Here is a 23855-nt window from a genome sequence, read left to right as displayed (position 1 = left end):
GCAGCTGGAGTCCAAGGTCTCCTGCACATGAGGTAATGCTATATATAACCTCAACCCCCTGCATCTCCTGATGGATCAAAGTTACTGGAACATCATTTTAAACAAGGGGATTATACAAAATTAATTTTCCCAAGATGAAGGTCAAGAAGATAAAGAGGAAGAGACATATATTCCATATCTAGTCCTACACACAGTCATGTCCATGTGATTAACACACACAGCTCATACACAGGACACATAATACTGAGGTAACCACTTATTAGCACAGGATTTTTAAAAACTCAAGCTTTATTATTTCTTTGGAAACTCTAGTCCACAATTAAAATGCTTAGGCCATTCAAGGGCACTGATGAGAATGCCTGCCACACAAGACCTGCATGACTAGAGCTGACACTTGGCTTCTGCAACACCAAGAGTCAATCTGTTCCTAAAACAAATACCAACTTCCATCTGAGATAGTCAGCTCCTCCTAAACACCAGTGCATTCACTGCTGATGATCTTCAGCCTCCATCGAAAGCCATATGCCAACCCTTCTTAATTCTTGTCAGAAAAACAACAAAAAGGTGCTTAATCTAGTAGAGCATCCTCAGCCATCCTGGGACCAAATTCCAAATCAGGACAGAGAATGCTCTAGTTGCATGTTCCCAGTCATGATCCATATACCCAATACCTTGATGCACTCTGGGGTTCCGTCTCTAACAACATTATACATGTCTTCTCAATAACATATACTCTACTAGCCACACAGCGTAAAGTAATTTACCTCATCCCCAGACTGCACTATTACCTGATACTTTAAAGGGACTCTTAGGAGATTTACTCTAAGTCTGGAATGAACAGGAGTGGGGCAGCGTGGCAGGGAAAATGGTGGGCTCACTACAGGTCAGTTAAGCAGATAAAGGGTCACCAATTTCCTGAAAGACACTAGAGACTAAGGGTGCAGCCAAGTGCTAAGTGCCCTTCTTACCTCTTCTTGTAACTTGTGAACATTAGAAAGGCCAGCTCTGTATCTGTCTGTGATGCCGAGCGAACTAACAACCTCACAAGAGACTGACAAAAGGCTGTGGACTATGAGAGCCTTCTTCCCATGGTACAAATACATAAACACACACGGACGAATTTCTCAATCTGACATGATTCTTCCAAACCCGCTGTCTCAGTTGCTTTATTGTTGCCCCTTCTGCCACACAATGTGATGGAGGACATCAAGAGCGCCAGAAGGAGGACGTCAGAAAGCCTTTGGGGACAGGAATCTCCCTGCGTTGCAGACATTTCTGGACATGAAAGATAAAGAAAACAGGATGAATTTATGACAATGGGGAGATCCTGAGGAAAAGGCCCAGACCAAGGAAGAGCAGACAAAAGGAGATGCTGAGGGACAAAAGAAAAAACCTGATGGGTCTGTGGAACACTAAAATAAAGATTACTATCAGGCTGTCCACCTCTGCTTCCCCACAGCATGGCCTAATCTGCCCCAACTACTACTTATACGCTCCTAGAAGCTGCCTGTCAGTGGACTACCTCACAGACCTACTACAGAGCTTTAGATTATCTGCTAAAATAAAATAAACCTTCTAAAATGTCTTGGTACTTGTAAATAGAGGAACTGTCCAACTGAATGTGCACTAGGATCCCATGCACTTAGTAGCCACACTCAATAGTTCCCTACCCCTGAAAGACAGAAGAACCTTGGCTGACAAGCAAAAATAAGTTTGTTAGAGACACTGCACACAGCTTACTGTTCTTTTAGAACAGCTGCCTGAAGGGAGGTGTGGAAAGTGGTATGTGGGGATGAAATGACATAATTTTGTCTAGAAGACAAGGGAATTACAAACAAAAGGCAGCGTGTGGGAAAACAGAAACAGCTATCAGTTCTGGAGGCCCAAGTCTGCAAGGCACAATGTTAGGGCATGCTGGAATAGAACTCTTACCTCCAAGAACTGCTTCAGACGTATGAAAGAGCCCATCTGTCCTGAGCTCGTGATGGCTTCAATTCTACAGGTGGAGAGACAGAATTGTGAGTAGTTCTGGTGATGCACCTCAACACTCCATCAGGTGAGGACCAGATCCACTGACTTCTAAAGAATGCTGGCTGCTCTTTCACGTGGTCCTCCCCATTCTTCCAAAGAGACAAAGGAGGAGGACCACGCTCATCTGAGGTCTTAGCAAGTAGGATGAGCTCTGCCAAGGTCTTCCCCTACCTGGAACCCCAGTGAGTTTAGAAGAGTTCTTCAAAGTGGATAGGTGAAGACCACAGAACAGTCAGGCAATCAGGTAGGCAGACCAGTTTCACCAACTGACTTACTGATGAACTCATCTCAGTGGTTCAGTTCATGAGTACTTGCATTCATGATCCCAGATAATATGGGGGAGTTTAGAAAGAACATTTAAACACACCAGACCCAGGCATGGGAGCATACACTGGTAATCCTTAGCACATAGGAGGCAGGAGCAACAGAAATTCAGTGTCACCTTTGGCTACATAGTATATTCCAAGTTTAGTCTAGGTTAGAGAATGAGACTCTCTCTCAAAAAAAAAACCAAAAAGCAAACAAAAAGGGTCAGAGGGATGGCTGAATTGGTAAAGTGCGATGCTGTACAAGCACTGAGCTCTGCCCCGGAACTGACTCACAAAGGCAGAAGTGGAGCACGTACCAATAAGCCTAAAGCTTGAAGACAGCACCAAAAGAACCCTTGGGGCTTGGTGACCAGCCAGTGTGAGCAAATCAGAGTTCTAGGCTCATAAGACATTGTCCAAAAAATAGTTAAGTGATAGAAAACCCAATGTTGACTTCTGACTTACATGTGCATGTGTGCCCCAACTTACATACACACAAACATGAGCATGTACACACACACACACACACACACACACACACACACACGTACGTGAATGACTATGTGTATACACACACACATTCTGATCTACAGAGTGAGATCTTCTTCCAACCACTCTTCAAAAAGGGGAAAAAAGAGCCAATCTATTTTGACCATGAGCATGCATGTGTGAGTGTGTGCGTACATACATGTATACTACTTTGGACAGAGCCTGAAATGTACTAGACAAGTGCTCAGTCACCAATACCCAACATCAAATACCTGATTTCAACATCTCCTAATTTATATTTTTCCTTAAGAAACAGTATTTAGGGGATGGAGAGATGGCTTAGCAATTAAGAACACTGGCATCTCTTCCAGAGGATCCAGGTCCAATTCCCAATAGTAGCTCACAACTGTCTATAGCTCTAGGACAAGGGGATCTGACACCCTCACATAGACATACACACAGTCAACACACCAGTGCGCATGAAATAAAAATTTTAAAAAAGAAACAATATTTAACAAATACTTTCTTTAAACTCCAAAATTATTTACACATCCAGGTATGGTAGTGTACACCTTTAATCCCAGCACTCAGGATGCAGATGCAGACACATCTTTGAGTTTGAGGCCACCCTGGTCTACAAAGTGAGTTTAGGACAGCTTGGGCTACACAAAGAAACCCTATCTCAAAGAAAAAAAAAACAAAACATCCAAAAACTGGGCCATTTCTCTAGCCCCAAAAATAAATGTTTACAAAAAAAGAAAAGGGAAGGATGAGTAGAAAGATCTCTTTTGTTTTTGCTTTCCAGACAGGGTTTCTCTGTGTAGTCCCAGACATCCTGGAACTTGCTCTGTAGACCAGGCTGGCTTCAGCTTCTGAGTGGTCGGATTAAAGGCAGGTGCCACCACCACCTGGCAACATTATCTTTAAACAGGTCCCCATACCCATCATGAGGATCAAACCTAGACCCTAGCTCATGCTAGACATATGTTTAGACATATGTTCAACCACTAATACTATCTCATTTTCACTGAAGTCAAAAATAGCACACTGTTTTAGTAAGACGGCTTAGTAGGGGTTAAGGCTCTTGTCAACCAACTTGACTTAACCTGAACTTGATTCCACATGATGGCAGGAAAACCAGGTACTATGTGCACACCATGGCATGAGTGTACCCCACCCTCCCACCCACAGTTACTGTGTGCACACGCCATGGCATGTGCATGCCTCACCCTCCCGCCCCCCTAATAAACAAACAAATAAAATGTTTAAATATTTCATGTGCAAGAACCGCAGCCAAACATTAGGCAGAGCCCAGGTTGGAGGTCTCTTATCAGGTCCCTCCCCTCAGAGCTCAGGAAACCCCACAGAAGAGGGGGAGGAGGAATTGTAGGAGCCAGAGAGGTCAAAGACACTGTGGGAGAGCATGGCCCAAAAGATCAAGTAAGCAGGGTTCATGGGGGCTCACAGAGACTGAGACAGCAATCACGGAGCCTGATGGGTGTGCACTAGGTCCTCTGCACATACATGTTGTGCTTGTTGGCTTAGAGTTTTGAGGGGACTCCTGACAGTGGGACTGAGGCTCTTTTGTCTGCTCTTAGGACTCTTATCCACCTAATGGGTTGCCTCATCTAGCCTTGATATAAAGGTTTCTTCCTGCTTTTTCTCTACCTTGTCATAACATGCTCAGTCAATGTCTGTGGAAGGCAAGCTCTTCTATGGGGAAGCTCAGGGGCAGGAGTGGATCCAAGGGAGAGGGGAGGTGGAGGGCTAAGTGGAATGGAGGAAGGGGAAGCTGCAGTGGGGATATATTATATGAGAGAAGAATAAATAAAAACTAAAAACAAAAAAACAGCCAAGACAGGAAGACTGAAAAGACCTCTGAGATACAGAGACCAACCATCTCAACAAAAGAACAAGAGACATCAGAAACAAACTCGGCCAAGAAAAAATAATCATATATATACTTATTGCATGAGTACTAGCACTTTAGATTAACGGTGCTTGGTTTTCAGGCATTACCTACAAACTCCCCAGTGGTCTGCCTGACAAGCCTGTACCTGGGGAAGTAGTCCTCTTTGATGAGAAGAATCATCTTCCAGAACTGGACCTGGTACTGCTTCATGAGGGCATTCCCACACACCTAGAGGGAAAGTAACAACTGTGAGAGCAGCAAGCATCAACTTGAGAGAGAAAGACAATCACTCCTTTGCCAATAGAGAGGTAATCACTGTGAGCACTGTTTTCAGGCATAAGGCCCCAAGTCCATCTCTGACATTAAAGAAAAATCCAGCTGGGCAGTGGTGCACGCCCTTAATCCCAGCACTCTGGAGAGAGAGGCCAGTGGATCTCTGAGTTTGAGACCAAATATCTACAGAGTGAGTTCCAGGGTAGCCAGAGCTATAAAGAAATCCTGTCTCAAAAAAACAAAACAAAAATCTTTTTTCTAACTTATTACACACTTCCGTCTAAGTCAACTGTCGAGGCTGAATGATGACTTCTTTTAATGTACTGAACAGAGCCTTCTGAAGGGATCACTCCTCCTAGCTTCAGTAAGAATCCAGAATGCTACTTGTCTCAAAGACTCAGGATCTGTATTAACTGACCATAATGTCAGAAATTATAAGGTAACTACAGGCCTAAGGGCCTCGGATTTGTCAGGGTATAAACTCTCACCATTCATTAATTTGAGGCAAGGTCTTATTGGGTAACCCAGGCTGGTCTCAAACTTGTGATCCTCCCTGAAGCTTATTTCAGAGTTGGCTCTTTCAGCTGGGTGTGGTGGTGGATGCCTTGGATCCTATTACTCAGGAGGCAAAGAGAAGTGAATCTCTTAGTTCCCAGCCGGCCTAGTCCACATAAAAGTTCCAGCCCAGAGAGTTGTAATAGTGGTTCCTCAAGGGCAGAAAAGTATGGTGCTTCCAGGGAGGGAGATACCTGACTCAAGTTTGCATTTTCTTCCTGGAAAACATGAATTAGATGGGATCCTGCCACACTGGGTAAAGAAACAGACTGAGTGACAGGCCAGGATAGGTAATATTTTCACAGTACACAAAGCAAGCAAAGTGGCTTATGAAGCAAGAACATTTATGGAGACTAGAGCCAGAGAGACTGTGGTGCCTGGTGATCTGGTTCCTGTTTCCAGGGTCTCGGCAGATTCACCCGCACAGTCTACCATGGTTCCACTACTCAACTCTACATCTCTAAAGTGAAGTCTGCTTTTTGCTTAGGCTGGGATGTACATTATTGTAGAGGGCAAAAAGTGTTTGTACACAGATATGCACTGGAGAAGCCAGGAAATTTAAACTTGTGGGACTTCAGAGGAAAGAGATGTTTTCCACTTGGAATGCTGGGAATGGACGTCACTTACAGCCTGGTGGTCACTGGCGGTCTGACATGCCAGGCTCAGGCTTTTATCTTCCAGAACTTATGTTTTACTTATCCCAGACCCTTTCCCTGTAAACCTTATTACTTCTAGGCCATAAAACTTATCTCTGTGAGAATTGTCAACAGCCTAAGTGACTTCTGTGTTACCTCAGGGCCAGGCCAGTCCGGATCCCACAGGTATTATCTTTACCTTAGTCATTTCTCTCCAGAGCCTTATCTTGAGCATTGTCTGTCATCAATGACAATCTGTCTTATGGATGGAGCCAGACGTACTTTGTAAAGAGTTCCAAAGTAAACACACGTCTTAAGATTTCTTGTACTTACAGGGCTGTGGTAACTAATCTGAATACTTTTTTTTTGCATAATTGTGCTATGCTTAAAAATGGTAAAAATCCACCAGCTGACGTCAGACTCTGAAAGCTTGGCCCAGTACCAGTTACCTAGTTGGGCTGAACAGACTTTCATTCTTCCCTCACCTGAATCACTTTCCTTGCCAGCTGTAAGCCTTCAGGGACCCACAGACAGACAGACAGACAGACAGACACGAGAGAGAGAGAGAGAGAGAGAGAGAGAGAGAGAGAGAGAGAGAGAGAGACAGACAGACAGACAGACAGACAGACAGACATCCTAGCTGAAAGGAAAGAAGTCAAGGCCAGCGAGAGATAAAGACAGATGTTTGGTTTGTCTGCAGGCTCAGGAAAGCTGGGTGACAGGAGCTCGATCCTGTTGAGTAGTTGAGTAGTTAGCACTTCTCTGCTGTCCCGAGACCACCTCAGCCACCGCCTTCTCTTGTTTAATAATGGAATTACCTCCAAGAAGTCAAACAGGAGAGTGGCTGTCACATCTGAGAGAGGCTCCATGTTTAAGATCTGTGCCAACCAGCGCCAGCCATGATTTAAGCCATGAGGATGCGCCTGGAAGCAAAGCAGCCGTGTCATGACTTCATCTCACTGTATTCACAGCATTAACGTTCAACGTAATCACTCAGCCCCGGAACATGAGCCCCAAGACCATCTGACCCATGCATACAAGACAGAAAACACAAAGACCAAAAACTAAGGGAATTCTTTTTAGACATATTCTGATCTACTCCCAGAATCTCACAGAAACTTTACAAGGTTCCTGTGAAAAATGAGATGATATCCCAATGTCCTGTTTGGGGAATCCATAGCCAATATCATTAACTATTTTTTTTTTTTCAAATGGCATCCTAACTTTGTAGCCCAGGCGACCTCAAACTCACAGCAATTCTCCCTGGCCCACTCTCCCAAGATGGAAGCATAGAGGCAAACCACCTCACCTGACTTTGTTCGTGTTGATTTTGATTTTCTTTTTGTGGTTTTGTTTTTGAACAGGGTGACACTGGCCTTGGCACTAACTGGCCTTGAACTCACTGCCTGTTTCCTCAGTGCTGGGATTAAACCTGTGCTGCTATACCTCCCCACGGCACACTTTTTGCCTGATTTTGGTGTTGAAGTAACATGGTCTCATGGTGCAATCAAGAATGATCTAGAACTTGCAATTCTTCTGCTACGGCTTCCTGAGTGTTGGCATTATAGGCAGCACATCACAGCTAGCTGAAACTTTAATAAATGTCATGACATATAGAATCTGTTCTAAGATTACTTCTTTAGCTGAGGAAGCTACTGAACTTTTTTGTTGATTCAAGAAAGTAGCCCAGGAATCAATGTCCACTTCCCTAAATACGGCCACGAGACTCCGTTCTCTACCGCACTACTCCACGGCACAGCCTCATTAAAGGAGGCTTGCAAGAGCTCTCAAAGGCCGAGTTACAGGTTTGGTTTCAAGCCTGTGACACTATCTCTAAGTGTGAAACCTTTAGGAGGCTGAGCCCAGCTGGAAAGAAGTTAGGTCACTGAGGACAGACATACCCTTGAAAGGGATGCTGGGAATCCCCCACCCCTTTTGGAAAAGCCTTTTGCATTTTTCACGTGCCAGTTGTCACAAGCAACTTTGCACTGCATGTTTCTGCCATGATGCTCTGCCTCACCGTGGCTCCAAAAGAAACTGCACCAAGGGAAAGTAAGATCTGAAAGCTCTCACAGCTGTGTGTACCCACCAAGCTGTAGATGTCGCCTCCATCAGAGCTGTTTGCCCTACTTAACAGAGAGCTGATTCACAAAGGCTGTACTGCTGTAGATACTGGACAAGCATGCCTTATCCCAGCAAGCCTCCTACCTACCTCCGGCCGGTTTCCATATGGCCACTGGAGCTGGATGATTGCAGCATACAGACGGATCATCCCAGACATTCGTTTTAGAAAGTTGTCCTGCTGCTCAACCTTGGAATCCGTCACTTGGTAGCCAAGCATCCTATGTGTGAAGACAAGATTCATAGCCCCAGCACCAAAATGAGGGTGACAAAGGTTTTTTTTCTTTCTTTCTATGGCTAAAGGGACTACTATTTACACTTTGTATCACTATTACACATTAATATGTCTGTACAGAACACTGCATCCATCATCAAGTTTCTGTATACAAGCTCTACAAAGCAAACTCACCAGTGAATGCTCACAAATTAAAAAAAAAAAAAAAAACACACAAAACTGCTTCAGGGCTAGAGAGATGACTCTGCAGTTAAGTTCATTGTCTGCTCTTCAAGTTCAAGTCCCAGCAGCCACATAGTGGCTCACACTATCTATAATGTGATCTGATGCCCTCTTCTGCATGCAGGTGTAAAATAAAAGAAAACTGCTTATCAGGCATTAAGGAGAGGTCCTTAGCCCTGTGAAGGCTCAATACCTCAGTGTAGGAGAATGCTGGGGCAGGAAGATGGGAGGAGTTGGTGGGTGGGGGAACACTCTCATTAAGGCAGGGGAGGGGATTCCAGATGGGAAACCAGGAAAGGGGTAACATTTGAAATGTAAGTAAAGAAAATATCCAATTTAAAAAAAAAAAAAATTATATATATATATATATATATATATATATATGAACTGCTTAGGTGCTGGCTAGTTTTACATCAACCTGACAAAGCCAGAGTCATCTTAGAAAGGGAACCTCAATTGAGAAAATACCTCCATAAAATAGCTATAGGCAAGCCTGTAAGGCATTTTCTTAATTACCGATTGATGAGGAAGGGCCCATCCCACTGTGGGTAGTGCCACCCTCGGCTGGTAGTCCTGGGTGTTGTGAAAAAGCAGGCTGAGCAAGTCATGAGGAGCATGTGAGAAGCAGCACTCCTCCATGGCCTCTGTATCAGTTCCTGCCTCCAGGTTCTTGCCCTGCTTAAGTTCCTGTCCTAACTACTTTCTACAATGGACTGGGATATGGAATTGCGAGTGAAATAAACACTTTCCTGCCCAATTCACTTGTGGTTATGGAATTTCATCACAGCAACAGTAACCCTGACTAAGATAGTGTCTCGGGATTTAAATGGCTTACATTGTGTGCTCTTGCTGTGTAGCCCAGGCTAACCTGAGTTCAGACAGGACATGTAGCAACCTAGAGGAGCTACAGGCAAGAGTGAGAACACAGTCTGATTCCTATGCTACTACTTTCCCCACAGCAAATGAGAAAGGAGAAAACCATTTCACCGTTGATAATCCTCCAAAGCCATCCCTTCCTTGAAAGCTGGGTAGAAAGGAACGGAGTATGGACACTTCTTATGCAGATGAGCGAGAATGAGGTCTCCCACTTTGGGGTGGAGCATCCAGATACCAGATGCCACCACTGCAATGGGGAATGCCGCTTCATGGTGAGAGGCCACTTCCTCCTCCCCTTGTTTCTAGGAACACAAAGATGAGCACAATTTCAAATGAGTATCACAGCCAGGCTCAGTACTGTCCATCAGCTTCTTCTACCCATACCTCTGACAACAAGGGTTCTCACCACAAATTTCTCTGCCAGTTTGTACTGGACAAAGTCCAAGCCCTGTGGGTTAAGAGTGACAGACACGGATCGCCCACCAGATTGGACAGGCTTTCCAGAGAGCAGGCTATGAATCTTGTCAAAGACCTCCTTCAGCTTTGAACCTGGGCAGAAAAGAGAAAGCAATAAAGAAATGAAACTGCAGCTGGCCGTGGTGGTGCACACCTATTCTAATCCAGCACATGGGATGGGGCAGGAAGATCAGAAGACCTGTGACAACATACAACTTCATGTCAATCTCTTTCACAATTCAGTGACAAAGCAGAGCCCCTATAGAAATCCATTTGTATAGAAGTTAAGAATCTAAGCCCCAGCACTATTGCAGATAGACATATAACAGAGGGCTAAGGAGGTGACTCTGAGGATGGAGGACTTGCTGCACAGGTATGAACTGAGCTAGGGAGCACCCTGTAAACTCTGAGTGTGACAGCATAGGCTTGTAACCCCACCACCAGGAGTGGAGACAGGCAGATCCTGGGGACCCACTGACCAGACAGTCCAAAAATGTTAATTTCCAGGTTCAGTGAGAAACCTTGTCTCACTGAACAAGGTGGAGGAGCTAGAGAGATGGTTCAGCAATTCTGAACACACACTGCTTTTGTGGAGGTATCTCACAAACACCCATAACTCCAGCTCCAGGGAGATCTGATGCCTCTGGCCTTAAAGGACATTTCACTTACTTGCATATACCTACAAATAATTAAAAATAAATCTTTAAAAATAGAGGTTAGAGAGATGACTCAGTGGTTACAAGAAGTGGCTGCTCTTCCACAGGATCCAGGTTTGATTCTCAGCACCAATAAGGCAGTTCACAACTATGCATAATTCTATTTCCAGAGGATTCAATACCCTGTTCCAGCCTCATGGGCACCAGACACATACTTGGTACATAGACATATACAGGCAAAACACCCCCACACATAAAGGTAAACAAATAAATCTACCTAGAAAGAAAGAAAGAAAGAAAGAAAGAAAGAAAGAAAGGAAGAAAGAAAGAAAGAAAGAAAGAAAGAAAGGGCTGGAGAGATGGCTCAGTGGTTAGAGCATTGGCTGCTCTTCTAGAGTTCCTGAGTTCAATTCCCAGCAACCACATGGTGGCTCACAAACATCTGTAATGGGATCTTCTGGTGTGTCTGAAGACAGTGATAGTGTATTCATATACATAAAATATATAAAAAAATAAAGAGAAGAGGAACAAAGAAAACAGAATACTAGAGAGGAAAAAAGATCCCAATCAATCTTTGGCCTCCACATAAGACCTTTAAGAGTCTTTTCTGCTTTGGCTGATGTCTTTCTCTAGGGCAGGCATTCCTTTATCTAAGAAGTGGGACCTAACCTGAGGTCTTTGGATGACTAGAGACACACCCTTGAAGGAAGGAGTCTAAAGGAGCTCTCAGCCATTTGTTTTTCACTTCCCAGCGTCCAGGCCCATGGCTTTTGCCCAGTGTTCCCCCATCATGATGTGCCAAAGGCAACAGGGCTAACAGCACAGACCAATGCCTCTAACACTGCAGACCAAGTAACCCTTCATTTATAAATCTAACACCTGACAAGTCTGCAGTAGGAATGCAGAGTCGATACCCACATTTACTAATATGTAGGTAGAACAAAGAACCCACAGGCTCCAAACCCCTCAGCAGCTACAGTTAGATGATGGGGCATCTCTTAAGTGGCTGTTCCTGCAACACTGCCAACTGGGGCCTTTAACCTGAACCAAAGATGGATGATCTGTGAAATGGGGCTGGAGAGGAACAGTTAAGATGGAGATGGAAACTACAGTTTCTTCTTCCTGCCATTGCCACTGGGCTCTGTGACACCGTGCCCAATGTTGTCAGGACAAACACTGCTTTTCCCTGTGCTTAAGTAGAGCTGAATGCTTTCGTTACTCTAGTTCCATCAAAGGTTTAATTAACCAGCATCTCCAGCTAAATAACACTTTATCAAGTTCTGAATCCCTTCAGAAGTGATACTTTTACTAATGACTCAAAAACATCCCTTAAACCAGAGGTATAGGAGGAAAGCAAAATCAGATTAAGAAGACATAACAGAAACGACAGGAAGAGTAATTCCAGAATATAAGAACTCCCTTGGATGTTAAATGGACCCACTTCTATACACGTCTCTCCAATGTACTCCTGCTGCTATGGTTACCAGGAGCTTCCCAGGGCCTTACCAAGTCGAGATCTCACAACAGCCCCTATCCACCCCGTGTCAGATGTGACTACTACACCCACTAACTAGCCCATGTCCCACTTAGAAACCTTCCTACACTGTTTGTTGTCATCGGCCACTCTCAGTGGGAACAGTCAAGTTCTTTTCCTTCTGTGCACTTAACCTTATTGAGCTAATTCCAGAGCATACAGGCTCTCAGCAGGCTCCCAGCAGAAAAAGCACAGACAAGCAGATTGTTTCCAGTTCCCGGGTAAAATAAATGCCTGAGGTCTACCAGACTACTGGCTACTTAAAGGGAAGAGAAGGAAAAGGGGCACAGAGAAGATAAACTCGTCGGAAGGAAGATGAAACATCCAGGCAAAGAAGTTCCTAATATGGCTGCTAGAGATTCTGAAGCTTGGAAGAAAGGAAGCAACCAGGGCTGAGTTAGGAGTCACTGGTATAAAAGTAACATTTGACACTAAGGGAGAAACAGAACTGTGGGGTTACAGCAGGCCCCTAGGAAGCACAACAGTCAAGGCAGGGCCAGGAGACAGTGGGCAGAGCCTGGGGAGGAGTGTCACACAGCAGTCAGGAGCTATGTCAGAGAGAAGCTTGTTGTCCACAGGCCAAATGCAAACACCAGCTGCTGGATTGGAGACTGATCGGAAGACAAGGGAACCAATGCTGGGACACAATGACTCAAGCACACTGAAAGGCTGAGGGAAAGAAACTGCAAAAGGAACCAAGCTCAGGAAGGAACAAAAAGGAACAGAGCCTACAGGGGACAGCGGATGGAACAAAGGCAGACTTTTACAAGGCCACCTCAGTCTCTAAACAGACTAAGAAGTAAACAGCCTGAGGAGCACCCACTGCTCCTGTTTCCTGGCTGTGCCTGAAGTAAGACTGTGGTGACAAGGGGAAAAAATGACTTCAACAGGAGACAGCAGTCAGCCCCTCTGCTGTCACTGACAAAGAAAACAGCACTTTAAACCCCCAGCAAGGTCTATGTTTATTAAGGTCTATGTTTATTTATACTCTGCCCTGTTCCACAAAGAATTTCAGGCAACAAAGGGTAGGAAGGAAGCGTGGACAAATGGCCTCAAGGGTACAATCTCCAACATTCCTGTGCTTTCTTTGGAACAAGTTGAGAGGGCACTGGGGCACAGTAAGCAAGGGCACTCTCTAGCTGCTCTCCTAGTTCTTGTTGGTACAGCCTGGAATCTAGAGGCTGCCTCATCTACAGCTGTGTGAAACTGAGCCCTGGCTCTCAAGAGTTTCGTTGTCTGGCCTTATTCTCCACATCTCTGCTAAGGGAGAGTACCAATATGTCAACCTTGGAGTTTGGAGAAGCTACAACAGGACAAAGCAGGAAAAAAATCGATAATTATAAGTGACTTCTTAGGTGGGTGGTCTCTATCTTCCTTCCCAAGTTCTCTTCATGAGAACTTAAGAGCCATCCAGGGGCTGGGGGCCAGGGTGTGCTCACTGATAAAGAGCCTAGCATGTCAATGTAAAGCCCTCTATTACACTGCCAGCACCACCTCAAAAATACAAATAAAATCAGGCATGGTGATGCATACGTCTAATCCCAGCCTGGTCTACAGAGTGAGATCCAGAACACCCAGAGCTACGTATTAAGTCCCTAATCCAAAGCAACCCCCCCAGTGATTATTTAAATCATTATAAATAATCTACCATTAATCCATAATTTAGGAAAGTCAATCAGGGCTGAAAGTGGATAAGCGCATGAGAGACAGCTCATTCCCAGCACCCACATGAGGCAGCTCACAGACACCACGGGATCGGCGTGCTCTTCTGGCCTCCACAGGAACCTGCAGTCACACTCAGTCACAAACACAGACTTCACAGAAGCCCAGTGCTGTGGCACATGTCTGAACTCTAGAACACCCAGTAGGCTAAGATGAATTTAAGGACTGCCTGAGCTACACAGTGGTCTGCTAGCTCAATAACAAACAAATCAGAATTAGTAGCTGGGTGGTAGAATACACTAAGCCAAAACTTCAAACTTTAAAGCCATAAAAAATAAAAATTGGCCAGTGGCCTTTACATGTGATTTCTTTGTCCCCTGCAGCACTTCCTCAGCACCTCCCCCAGCTCCCTGACCTCCAGCTACTCAAAAAACATTCCTTTTTCCTTTTCTGTGGTACTGAGGATTCAGTTAGCTAGGCCTAGCATGCACCTGAGTGTTCTACAACAGCTCCATCCCAGTGTCTTCTGGCTTTCTCCTTTTTAAAATTGTATTTTATGTATGTGAGTACACCGTCACTGTCTTCACACACACCAGAAAAGGGCATCGATGCCCATTACAGATGGTGTGAGCCATCATGAGGTTGCTGGGAATTGAACTCAGGACCCCTGGAAGAGCAGCCAGTGCACTTAACTGCTGAGCCATATCTCCAGCGCTGGCTTTCTCCTTTTAAGGTAGGGTCTTCCCAGTTGTGCTTTATACAGGCTATACTTGAATTTGTGATCCTATAACTTCAGCTTCCTGTCAACAAGCCGGAATTATAGACCTGTAATACTAGACCCAGCAATCTTCTGTTTAAACAAGAAAAACAAAAAACTAGGGATGCAAAATACATTTGAAGTGTGTGTGTGGGAGTGGAACCCAGGCCCTTGCACATACTTGTCAAGTGCCCTACCACTAGGCCATATTCTCCAGCCCTGAACAAACACCGTATAAGAACCTCACAGCTTTAGGCTATCCTGTGCTACCTGGCTAAAGAACAGTAAGATGTACCTAAGATTGGGTGGGTGCAGGTGTAGTCAGTACTTGAGTACACACAGGAGGTTTGTTAGGTTCAAAGGCAGCCTGAGCCGTATGGACCCGTGTGTCTCCAGAAGGGACGGTGCTGCTTCACAAAGGCTTGGAGAGTGCTACACAAAGCTCACTGGTGGCACACCGCAAGCCTTTTTGTGTCCCTCGAATTCCACCAGCTGCACACGCCAATTCTGTCTGGAAACACGCAGTGTAAACTAGTAGCTTCCTTGGGTCCAGAGATGGAATGACTCCTCTCTCTTGGCCCCAGTCCCCTTGGAACGGATTCATTTTCGGATTTCTGTCATTTGGCCATTCCTATTCGGAGTACCAAATGGTTGACACGAATGGCAAACAGCTGTGTTTGCGTGTCACCCTTAGATTAGACTAACCCTTAAGACACTAGGTTTGCAGTTGATATTAGTTCCCCCAATTCATAACTTTTAAGTAGGCAGTAGAATTTTGTGTTGAGACTTATTTGTACCCTATACTTAAAGTAAAAGGTTTTTATGAGTAGCCCGTCCTTACTTGAAATGGGGGAAAAAAAAGCTTTTATAGTGAAATCCATCTTGGAAAATTAGAGAAAAATAGCAAGATGTTGATTGTTGTATTTACCATAACTTAGGACTCACACTTAAAACTGGTATTTTTAAGTTTACATTCCTTTTTAACTCAGTCAGTGGAGAATATCAGACTCTCTCCCAAGTTGTATGTTAAGTCAATCCTAATATGTACTCACTACCAAAGACAAACATGTAACAAACATGGAAATAAAGTTTAGTTCTGTTAGTGAAATGTTAAAAAAAAAAAAAAAACAAAGAAAGCTCACAGCTATTAAAGTTCGAAAAAATAAGACAACACCGAAGTGAAGGACAATACTCTGAACCGTCTGACCCACCTGCGATGGTGGAGATCTGGCTCACTGGGATGGTGGCTGCCTTCTGCAAGTCCATCTTTATCTTTTTGGTCTACCAAGAGAATGGTGACTTGTTACGTGGGGTTGTGCTGAGCTGAACACATGCTGTCAGAAGGAGGAAATACGACAGACAGACCGAGTACGTTCTTTTTACAACATCAGCCTGTGGGGCACACCACCAGGACTTTGGCCACCCAGCTCTCCCCTACCTGACTGTCCTTGCTGCTGGTCAGGTCCTCAAAGGCCAACACACATTTGGCAGAAGCGTCCTGAAGTTGCTGGTACCACTGCATCGTACTGTCTTGCACCTTCACCTGCAGGTCTGAGAACAAAAGACATCTCAACTTGGACTGTTCTAAGCACCACACTATGTACTGGCTGCTCCAGTGTCACAGTCACACTACAGAGTAGATACGGATACTCTTTCCATTTAACAAGAAACAGGTCACAAATCAGCAAATAAAGCAGATTTGACTATCTGGTCCAAACACATTGTTATGCCAATCCCTGCAGCCGGACTTTTGCTACATTGTGTGAGGGGTGTTCTTCTTTCTTCCAACCCTCTAATACTAGATAGGAGGAAAAAGGATAGAGTGGAAAGGAAAGAAATCCCTGAATAAAGTCAAGGGTTGGAAAAGGGGAGACGTTATCATTAGACTACTTCCTACTGATAAGGAGTGTTGAGTTCTTTGGATCAAGTTTGATCTTCAACAGCAAGATATTTGTTTTTCTTCTTGGGACACAACTACTTAACAAACCACAGCCAACGACAACCAGCAACCTTCCCCCTCTTAGAGCCCCAGCATTGGTAAACCCTCTGAAAAGTCCCCAGAATCCCAAAACATCACACAATCACAGAAACTATCTGTAGCTGGAAAAGCATAGTCAGCTACTATGGATAACTTGAAGCACCCCTATATCCCACACCTGGGAATAAAACAAAAACATAATATTTTTGTGTTTTAAAGAAACCAAAACTCCAAAATGGTCACTACAGATCCTCAAACATATTAAACAAGGATATCTGCACATGCTACTTAAAATACATAAAAACGGGGCTGGAGAAATTGCTGTTCAGCAGATTCCCACATTAAATTAAAACTCTCTAAACCTGTTTAAAAGAGCAGTTGCGGGGGCTGGAGAGATGGCTCAGTGGCTCAGAGCGTTGACTGCTCTTCCAGGGCTCCCGAGTTCAATTCCCAGCAACCACATGGTGGCTCACAACCACCTGTAAAGAATCTGATGCTCTCTTCTGGTGTTTTGGAAAACAGCTACAGTGTACTCACATAAAAACAAGAGCAGCTGCTACTCTTATTGAAGAGTATAAGCTATCTGGATACCAGCATCCACAGGACGGCTCACACGTCCTGTAACCGCAATGCTCCCTTCTGGCCTCTCTGAGCACCAGGCACACATGTAGTGCATATATATACACGCAGGCAAAACACTCATGTACATAAAACAAAAATAAGTAAATCTGACAATTCTTTCAAAATAAAATACTCAGGCTCAACATGGTGGTGTATAACTTTAACCCTTGCACTCAAGGGCCAGAAGCAGGTGATCTCTGTGAGTTCAAGGCCAGCCTGGTCACAAAGTAAGCTCCAGGATAGCCAAGGCTACACAACAAAACCCCATCCCAAAAAACAAAACCAAACAAACAAATGCTCAGCAGCATTAGAATACCACCCTCACGAGATGTAAAAAGGCTTTTCAAACCATTCGGAAAAAGGTAGAATCTAGAATGGGTTCCAGATCAACCAAAACTGTACGGAACACATTAGCTAAGAGTTCTGATGAACTGGGAAAGCCTGTAGTGTAATACATTCACACTTGGTTTTGTTTTGGTTTTGGGTTTTTTTCCCTTTAATATCATAACACTTAACCCAGTTAAAGGACTGCATCCACACCACAACCCACCTTCATTCTGTATCCCTACTGGACTTGGGCTGGGTGCAGAGGTCTTGGTGGGAGTTCCTGTCCCCTGCTGCACCTGTGACTCCTGCAGCTTGACCCGGGCCTCCTCTTCATCCTTCTTCTTCACTTCAGAGGCTCTGGTGATCTCCTGCTCCAAATTTGAGAGGAGATCCCGCATTTCCTGCAGGGCTCGCTCAGCCTCAGCTTGGTTCTCTGATGTGGGATAACCACTCTGTCATAGAGAGACAATATGTAACATTGACTTCCTACACATACCCTTGTGGGCTAAGTCACACTCCACACAGTACATTTCTAAAGGGGACCAGTTGGACTAGTGAGTATACACAGTCAAATGTTGGTACCTACTAATTTTCTGTTCTCTTAAGGAGTCAATATCAAAGAGCTGGAAGTGGTGGCTCATGCCAGCAATCCTCACACCTGAGAGGCAGGGGCAGGAAGATGGCTGTAATTCTGACACTAGCCATAGTCTCAGTTTCAAAAAAAGAAAGAAAGAAAGAAAGAAAAAAGAGCTATTAAGATAGCTCAGTAGGTAAAGGAACTTGCTTCACAACCCTTATGACACACTGATTTTGATACCTGGAACCCCCCATAGAAAGATGAGAGCACTGACCCCACACAATTCTCCTTTGATTTCTAAATGTACACACACAACATAACATCAGAAGGGTTAGTGTGGCCACCACCCCACAGCAGCCACCCAGGGCGTTTTGAAGCTTTCATCAGCACTGCTCAGAGCAGGCTTTTTAAATAGTATGTTGTATCATACCTCAGCAACCTTAGCCTGCAGCAATGCCTTAAGTCCCAAGCCAGGTTGAGCAACACATTAAGACCCTATAACAAAACAAAACTAAACAAAACAAAAACCAACAGTGGGCTAGAGAAATGGCTCAGCAGTGAGGAACATGTACTGCTTTTGCAGAGGACCTGAGTGGTTCCTAGCCCACAACCACCTGTAACTTTTGGTCCAGAACTAGCTTCTGTGGAAACCCACACAATTGTACACACGTGAACACACACACACACATATATATACACATAATAAAACCTAAAAGGACAACAAACCGACGAGGGGTTGTGACAATATGCTAGCAAAAGATGCTGGCTGTAGCTGGGTGTGCTGGCGAGGCTCTGCAGTCCAGCACTGACAGGGCTGATGGGCAGTAAGAGTGTGAGGCCAGCCGGGCTACACTGTCTCAGTAACAAAGAAACAGAGTTGTCATTTTTTAAATTTCTGTTAGCGGTAATTCATTTATCAGTATTTGAAAGTTATATTTCAGCCTTTGTTTCGGTAAAAGGGTGTGGCTGGTGGTGTGTGTGTGTTCATAGGCACAGCTAAGAAAAGTCAAACAACCCTTGCAAGTTAGCTCTTTCCTGCCACCTTGTGAGGGTGGAAACTCGGGTTCACCAGGCCAGGAGCAAGGCCTCCTGTTTCAGCTTTTAGAGCCACCTGTCCAGTGCCTCACTCATGTTCTCTTGTAGAGGGAGGAGAAAGTGACAGCAGTTTGCCCTTCTGCACAAACTGCAGGAGGACTTTTGAATCAAGGACATCAAATTTTAGTGTATGTGGCCAATCTTTCCTAACTTGTAATATCTTCAAAATGTTCAGGTGCTCAGATAAAAGGACACTTTCCTTTATGTCAGTTTATCTTGTGCTCACTGTCAAACACTCATTTCCTTTTTCCATTCTACTCAATGGCTCTTCTGTCTCTGGATTTACAGTTATGTATTTAGACGTCTTATCTGCTATGTTACTGGGAAGCTGGGAGCTAGGCAAATGCTTTCCCAACGAGCAATGGCCACCGCTCTCACGCAGCTAACAAGTGATGTGCTATCTCCTCCAGGTATAGGCATTACTTCTTTATTTTCATCTGTTTTGTTTGTTCTTAGAAACAGGGTCTCTCTGTGTAGCCTTGGCTGTGTTGGAACTCACTCTGTAGACCAGGCTGGCCTCAAACTCCACCTGCCTCTGCCTCCTCAGTGCTAGGATTAAAGATGTGCGCTAGCACTGCCCAGTAAAGCACATGAGAGTGTAAGTACTTTGTTTCTAACCTGACAGAGCCATTCTGCAATCTCTTACCTCCAAGGTGGTGCGAATGATCCCGGAGATGAGGCCACACAGCTGGTTGCCCCGGGTCTGGAAGGCAGCCAGGTCCACATTCAGCAGGTCTTTGTGCTGACTAGAGGCATCCAGCTGCTGGTTGAGCTGCAGGACCTCCTCTTGCAGGGTGTACAGGCTGCGCAGACGGACCTGGCCTTCCTCCTTCCGAAGCTGCTCCTGCTCTGCCTGCTTCACACGCTGCTGTTCTGCCTCTCGAAGCTTTAGGTTGAGAATCTACTAAAAAGGCCACTAAGTCACTGAGGGCGGGTGACTTTCCCTTTCCACACTGCTCAAATCCTAAGTGAACTACATCTTTTCACAGGTGAGCTCAGGAAATAAACTCCCCAAGCGTCAATATATAAGTTAATTGCAGCTTCAATGGCTGGAAAAAAAAACCTATGAGAGTAGCAAATCAGACCTGTACAGCTTTCTGAGGACATTTTTAGGTAGAATCAACAAAGGGGGAAGGCCTGTGTGAATGTGTGTGGTACTACCCTCAAGGCTGAGCTCTGAGAAGGAGAAGAGGCTTTCTGAGCCATGAAAAACCAGGAGCTGACACAATGCCCTTTCCTTCTGTCCTCTTGGGTGATTGGCCACAATGATGAAGGAGTAACTACAAGAGACACTACCCAGGAGCACGGTCATGGACCAGGATCTCCAGAAGGTCTCTGCTGATGGACTGACGAACCCTCGGGATGCTGGAGACAGACACTAACACAATCACACCGAGTGTCCAGGCACTGACCTTGGCTCTGTGGCGATGCTCAGCTTTCAGCTTCTCCTGATGGCCCAGGGCTTCTCTGGTACTGATAAACAAGGCAGGATCAGGGATGGTTCCTGAGACCTTTCCCCCTCCCTCACTGTCACATTAGACCTCCTCCAAGGACACTTCTCCAGGCTGGAAGCTTATTTTACTTTAATATTTTAGGACTGTCAACCTTTTCACCTTGGGATTTCTCTGGAAAAGCAAGCTGATCACACAGACTTGCAGCGGGCAATCATGAAGGCTCACCTCTTCTCCATCACTTCCTGTAAGTCCTGAAACTCCTTATGCAGCTTCAGCTCCTTCAGCTCATCAAACCTCTTCAGCTGCTCGGATGCCATCTCTGAGAGGGCTCGCACCTTCCTCTCTTGCTCCTCCTGCCACTGCCTCAGGCCTTCCTGCAGAGGGTCAGCACCTGTCTGTGCTGTGCCACAGCCCCCCCCCCGCACCCCCTCGTCCACCCGGACCTCTACCCGTCCTTAGACTGCAGAGCATGAAGTCACTGCTAGCTTAGCAAGCTCTATGTACAATCACTTGTCCTCGAATGAATTTTTTTTTTTTTTTGGTCTTTATCTTTCTTTGAGGCAGGATTTCATGTATCCCCTGCTGGTCTCACACTTGTTCTGTAGCTATGTTTGACCTTAAACTTCTATGTGCCACAAAATGGAACCAGACTTCACGTAGAGTTCACTGTCACACTACCTCCCAAAGTGAGCCTTCGTAGGTGGCGAGTCACGATTAGCATGCGGTAAGTACCATCCCCGAGAGAACCTCCCGAAAGCTGGCTCTTTAGTGTCAAGCCTTCCCTGATCCGTGGTCCACTTACTGTTCCTCTCATTCTGTGCGCCAGCTCGTACATTCGTATGCAACCTTCCACTCTGATCGCCCGGGAGGACTGAAGTGCAATGGGTTCTGTGAACAGGGACTCATGTGTGCTCTAAATAAAAGATGAATAAATAAATAAGCTTTGAACATGGTAAATGTATGTTGTCATTTAGAGACAAAGATTATATCTTTGCTGGCTTTCTGTCAGCAAAGTTTTCTAGATGCTCTTGCAAGGAATTATCCAAAAGATTGCTTTTGGCTCCCAATGCAGAGGTTTCTGTACATGGCCTCTGGAGCCACTTGATCCTGGTTCTGGGCTGTGTTAAGGCAGAACATGACAACAGAAGCGTGTGGTACAGAAAAGCAGCCACCTTAAAATGGCTGGAAAGCAGGAGAGAGAGGAACGAGCCAGAGATTGCATTTAGCAGACAAGGACCCAGTCCCTGGAACTTAAGTCCCTGTGTTATCTACTATGTTCAACCCTGATCAACTATGAGATTGTGATCCATCAATGTATCTCTCTCAAGATAATGATCCACTACCCAAAAGCCTCATCTCAGAATGTTGCTGCAGGAGTGGCAAAGTTCAACACAGAATCCTTTGAGTGACACTTGAGGTCCAAACTCTTAACACACCAAATTTAGGAATCAATATTAAATGTATAAGCCACCAATAATGAAGATAATTTTTGAATTAGTGTCAAAATACAGTCTAAGAATGGAATTAATCAAGAATTCTAAGTACTTATGAGAAAACTGCAAGAAAACAAAACAAGAGTCTTGTGACCTCAGTTTCTTCAAAACAGATGTGTTCTCAGAATGTGTTTCTGTCCCCCTCCTACGTGTAGCAGACAGGGGTGTGTTTGATTAAGGTTAATTAAGTAAAACCATGTGGCTTGTCCTTGTGATTGAATACCATACCCAGGTGGCTTGTCTCTCAAGGCATAAATTATCTGATGCACTGAATAAAGTTAGCTACTGTATGAGACTTTAGTCTACTTCATTTTCAGGCCCTGCTCTCCCAGGTTCATGTAAACAGGGAACACCGCATTTATTACGACATCAACTTTGTACCTTGTTCCTCTCTCCCCACTCCTGGTCCTAACTGACTTACATTTCATCTTTCCCAAGACCAAGAAGCCCAACAGTTTTTGTTTTGTTTTTCTGAGACAGACTCTCATTATGTAACCCTGGCTAGCCTAGAAGTTGCTCTATAGACCAGGCTGGCCTTGAATTCACAGGGACACGCCTGTCTCTGCCTTCCAAGTGCTGCAGTTAGAGGTATGCACTGCCACACCTGGGGGTGCTCCTTGTGTAATGGGGGAAAGTACAAGCAGGAAGGCCTAAGGTTTGATGTTCATGCTCCATAGAAAAATGACATGGTGGCACGTACTTATAATTCCAGCACTGGAGAAGAGGAGACAGGAGGATTTCTGGGATTACCAGCCAGTTAATCCTAACTGATGAGTTCTAGACCAATGAGGGACACCATCTCCCAACCCAAGATGAAGGCTTCTGAGAATCATGCCCCAAGTTGCTTTCTGGCCTCCCCGCACATATGCACAGTATTACACAATCATGTGCAATGGAAAACGATCTTTTCCCCAAGTCACTGTCATGTGACCAATCATTTCAACTTTGCAGCCAACATGTCTTTTTGTCTTAACCAAGTTAAACCTTACCTGGGTTTCATTTGCTGTTGAGGATGAAGGAGATTGTGGGCTACTTCTGACAGGAGACTTATGTAATGAAGATTGGTACAGGCCTGAAGCAGATCCAGAGGATGGTGAATTATCAGAGGAAGGAGCATTCTCTTGCGTGTGGCTTGAGGTGTTTGGTAGGATGTGATCTACCACCCATCCAGAGTAAGAAGATAGTTTGGGAAGAGACATGCAATCTTCCAAAACATCCTAAAGAGAAGAAGATTAAGCCTATTTGTGTGTCCACTGGTAAGTATTACATTATTACATGAATGCTCAACAGCTGAGGACCCAAGCAAATAAGTTAATGCAGATTAAAAACACAAAAAAGAACGTGGCGCGTCACCACGCGCGGTCTCTGGGGAGCCTGTTAAACGCGGGCCGCCGGCTGCCGCTCACCTCGTAGCGCAGCAGCCACTCGCGGTCGTAGCGCAGGCGGCCTTTGCTGGAGTTGCGGAGCGCCCTCAGAGTTTCCCAGCAGCGACCATCGGACGGCATGACAGGCCACCAGCGGCTACTAATGACAACAACCCTCGAATCCGCCGCCGAGGAGGCGCCGCCTTCCGCTTCCGGGGTGTCCG

The 23855-nt window shown here is 45.1% G+C and overlaps 1 protein-coding gene across 1 annotated transcript; it reads right to left on the bottom strand.

Annotated features, from left to right (window-relative positions):
* Positions 1-319: 319 nt before the first annotated feature.
* GLE1 (GLE1 RNA export mediator) lies at positions 320-23796 on the bottom strand. Its single transcript, XM_080928053.1, has 16 exons — positions 23674-23796; positions 23257-23484; positions 21577-21687; positions 21000-21148; positions 20733-20793; positions 19967-20221; positions 17872-18100; positions 16161-16273; positions 15934-16003; positions 10064-10206; positions 9769-9959; positions 8416-8545; positions 7022-7126; positions 4886-4968; positions 1933-1996; positions 320-1275 (listed from the first exon to the last, which is right to left on the bottom strand). The coding sequence occupies exons 1-16, from the start codon at positions 23770-23772 to the stop codon at positions 1207-1209; spliced, it is 2100 nt and encodes a 699-aa protein (XP_080784179.1). The 5' UTR covers positions 23773-23796; the 3' UTR covers positions 320-1206.
* Positions 23797-23855: the final 59 nt, after the last annotated feature.

This window comes from Micromys minutus (assembly GCF_963924665.1).
Source record: "Micromys minutus genome assembly, chromosome: 13".
NCBI classification, from domain to species: Eukaryota; Metazoa; Chordata; class Mammalia; order Rodentia; family Muridae; genus Micromys; species Micromys minutus.
Note: the sequence above shows the minus strand (reverse complement) of the source record. Positions and strands in the feature narration are given on the sequence as shown.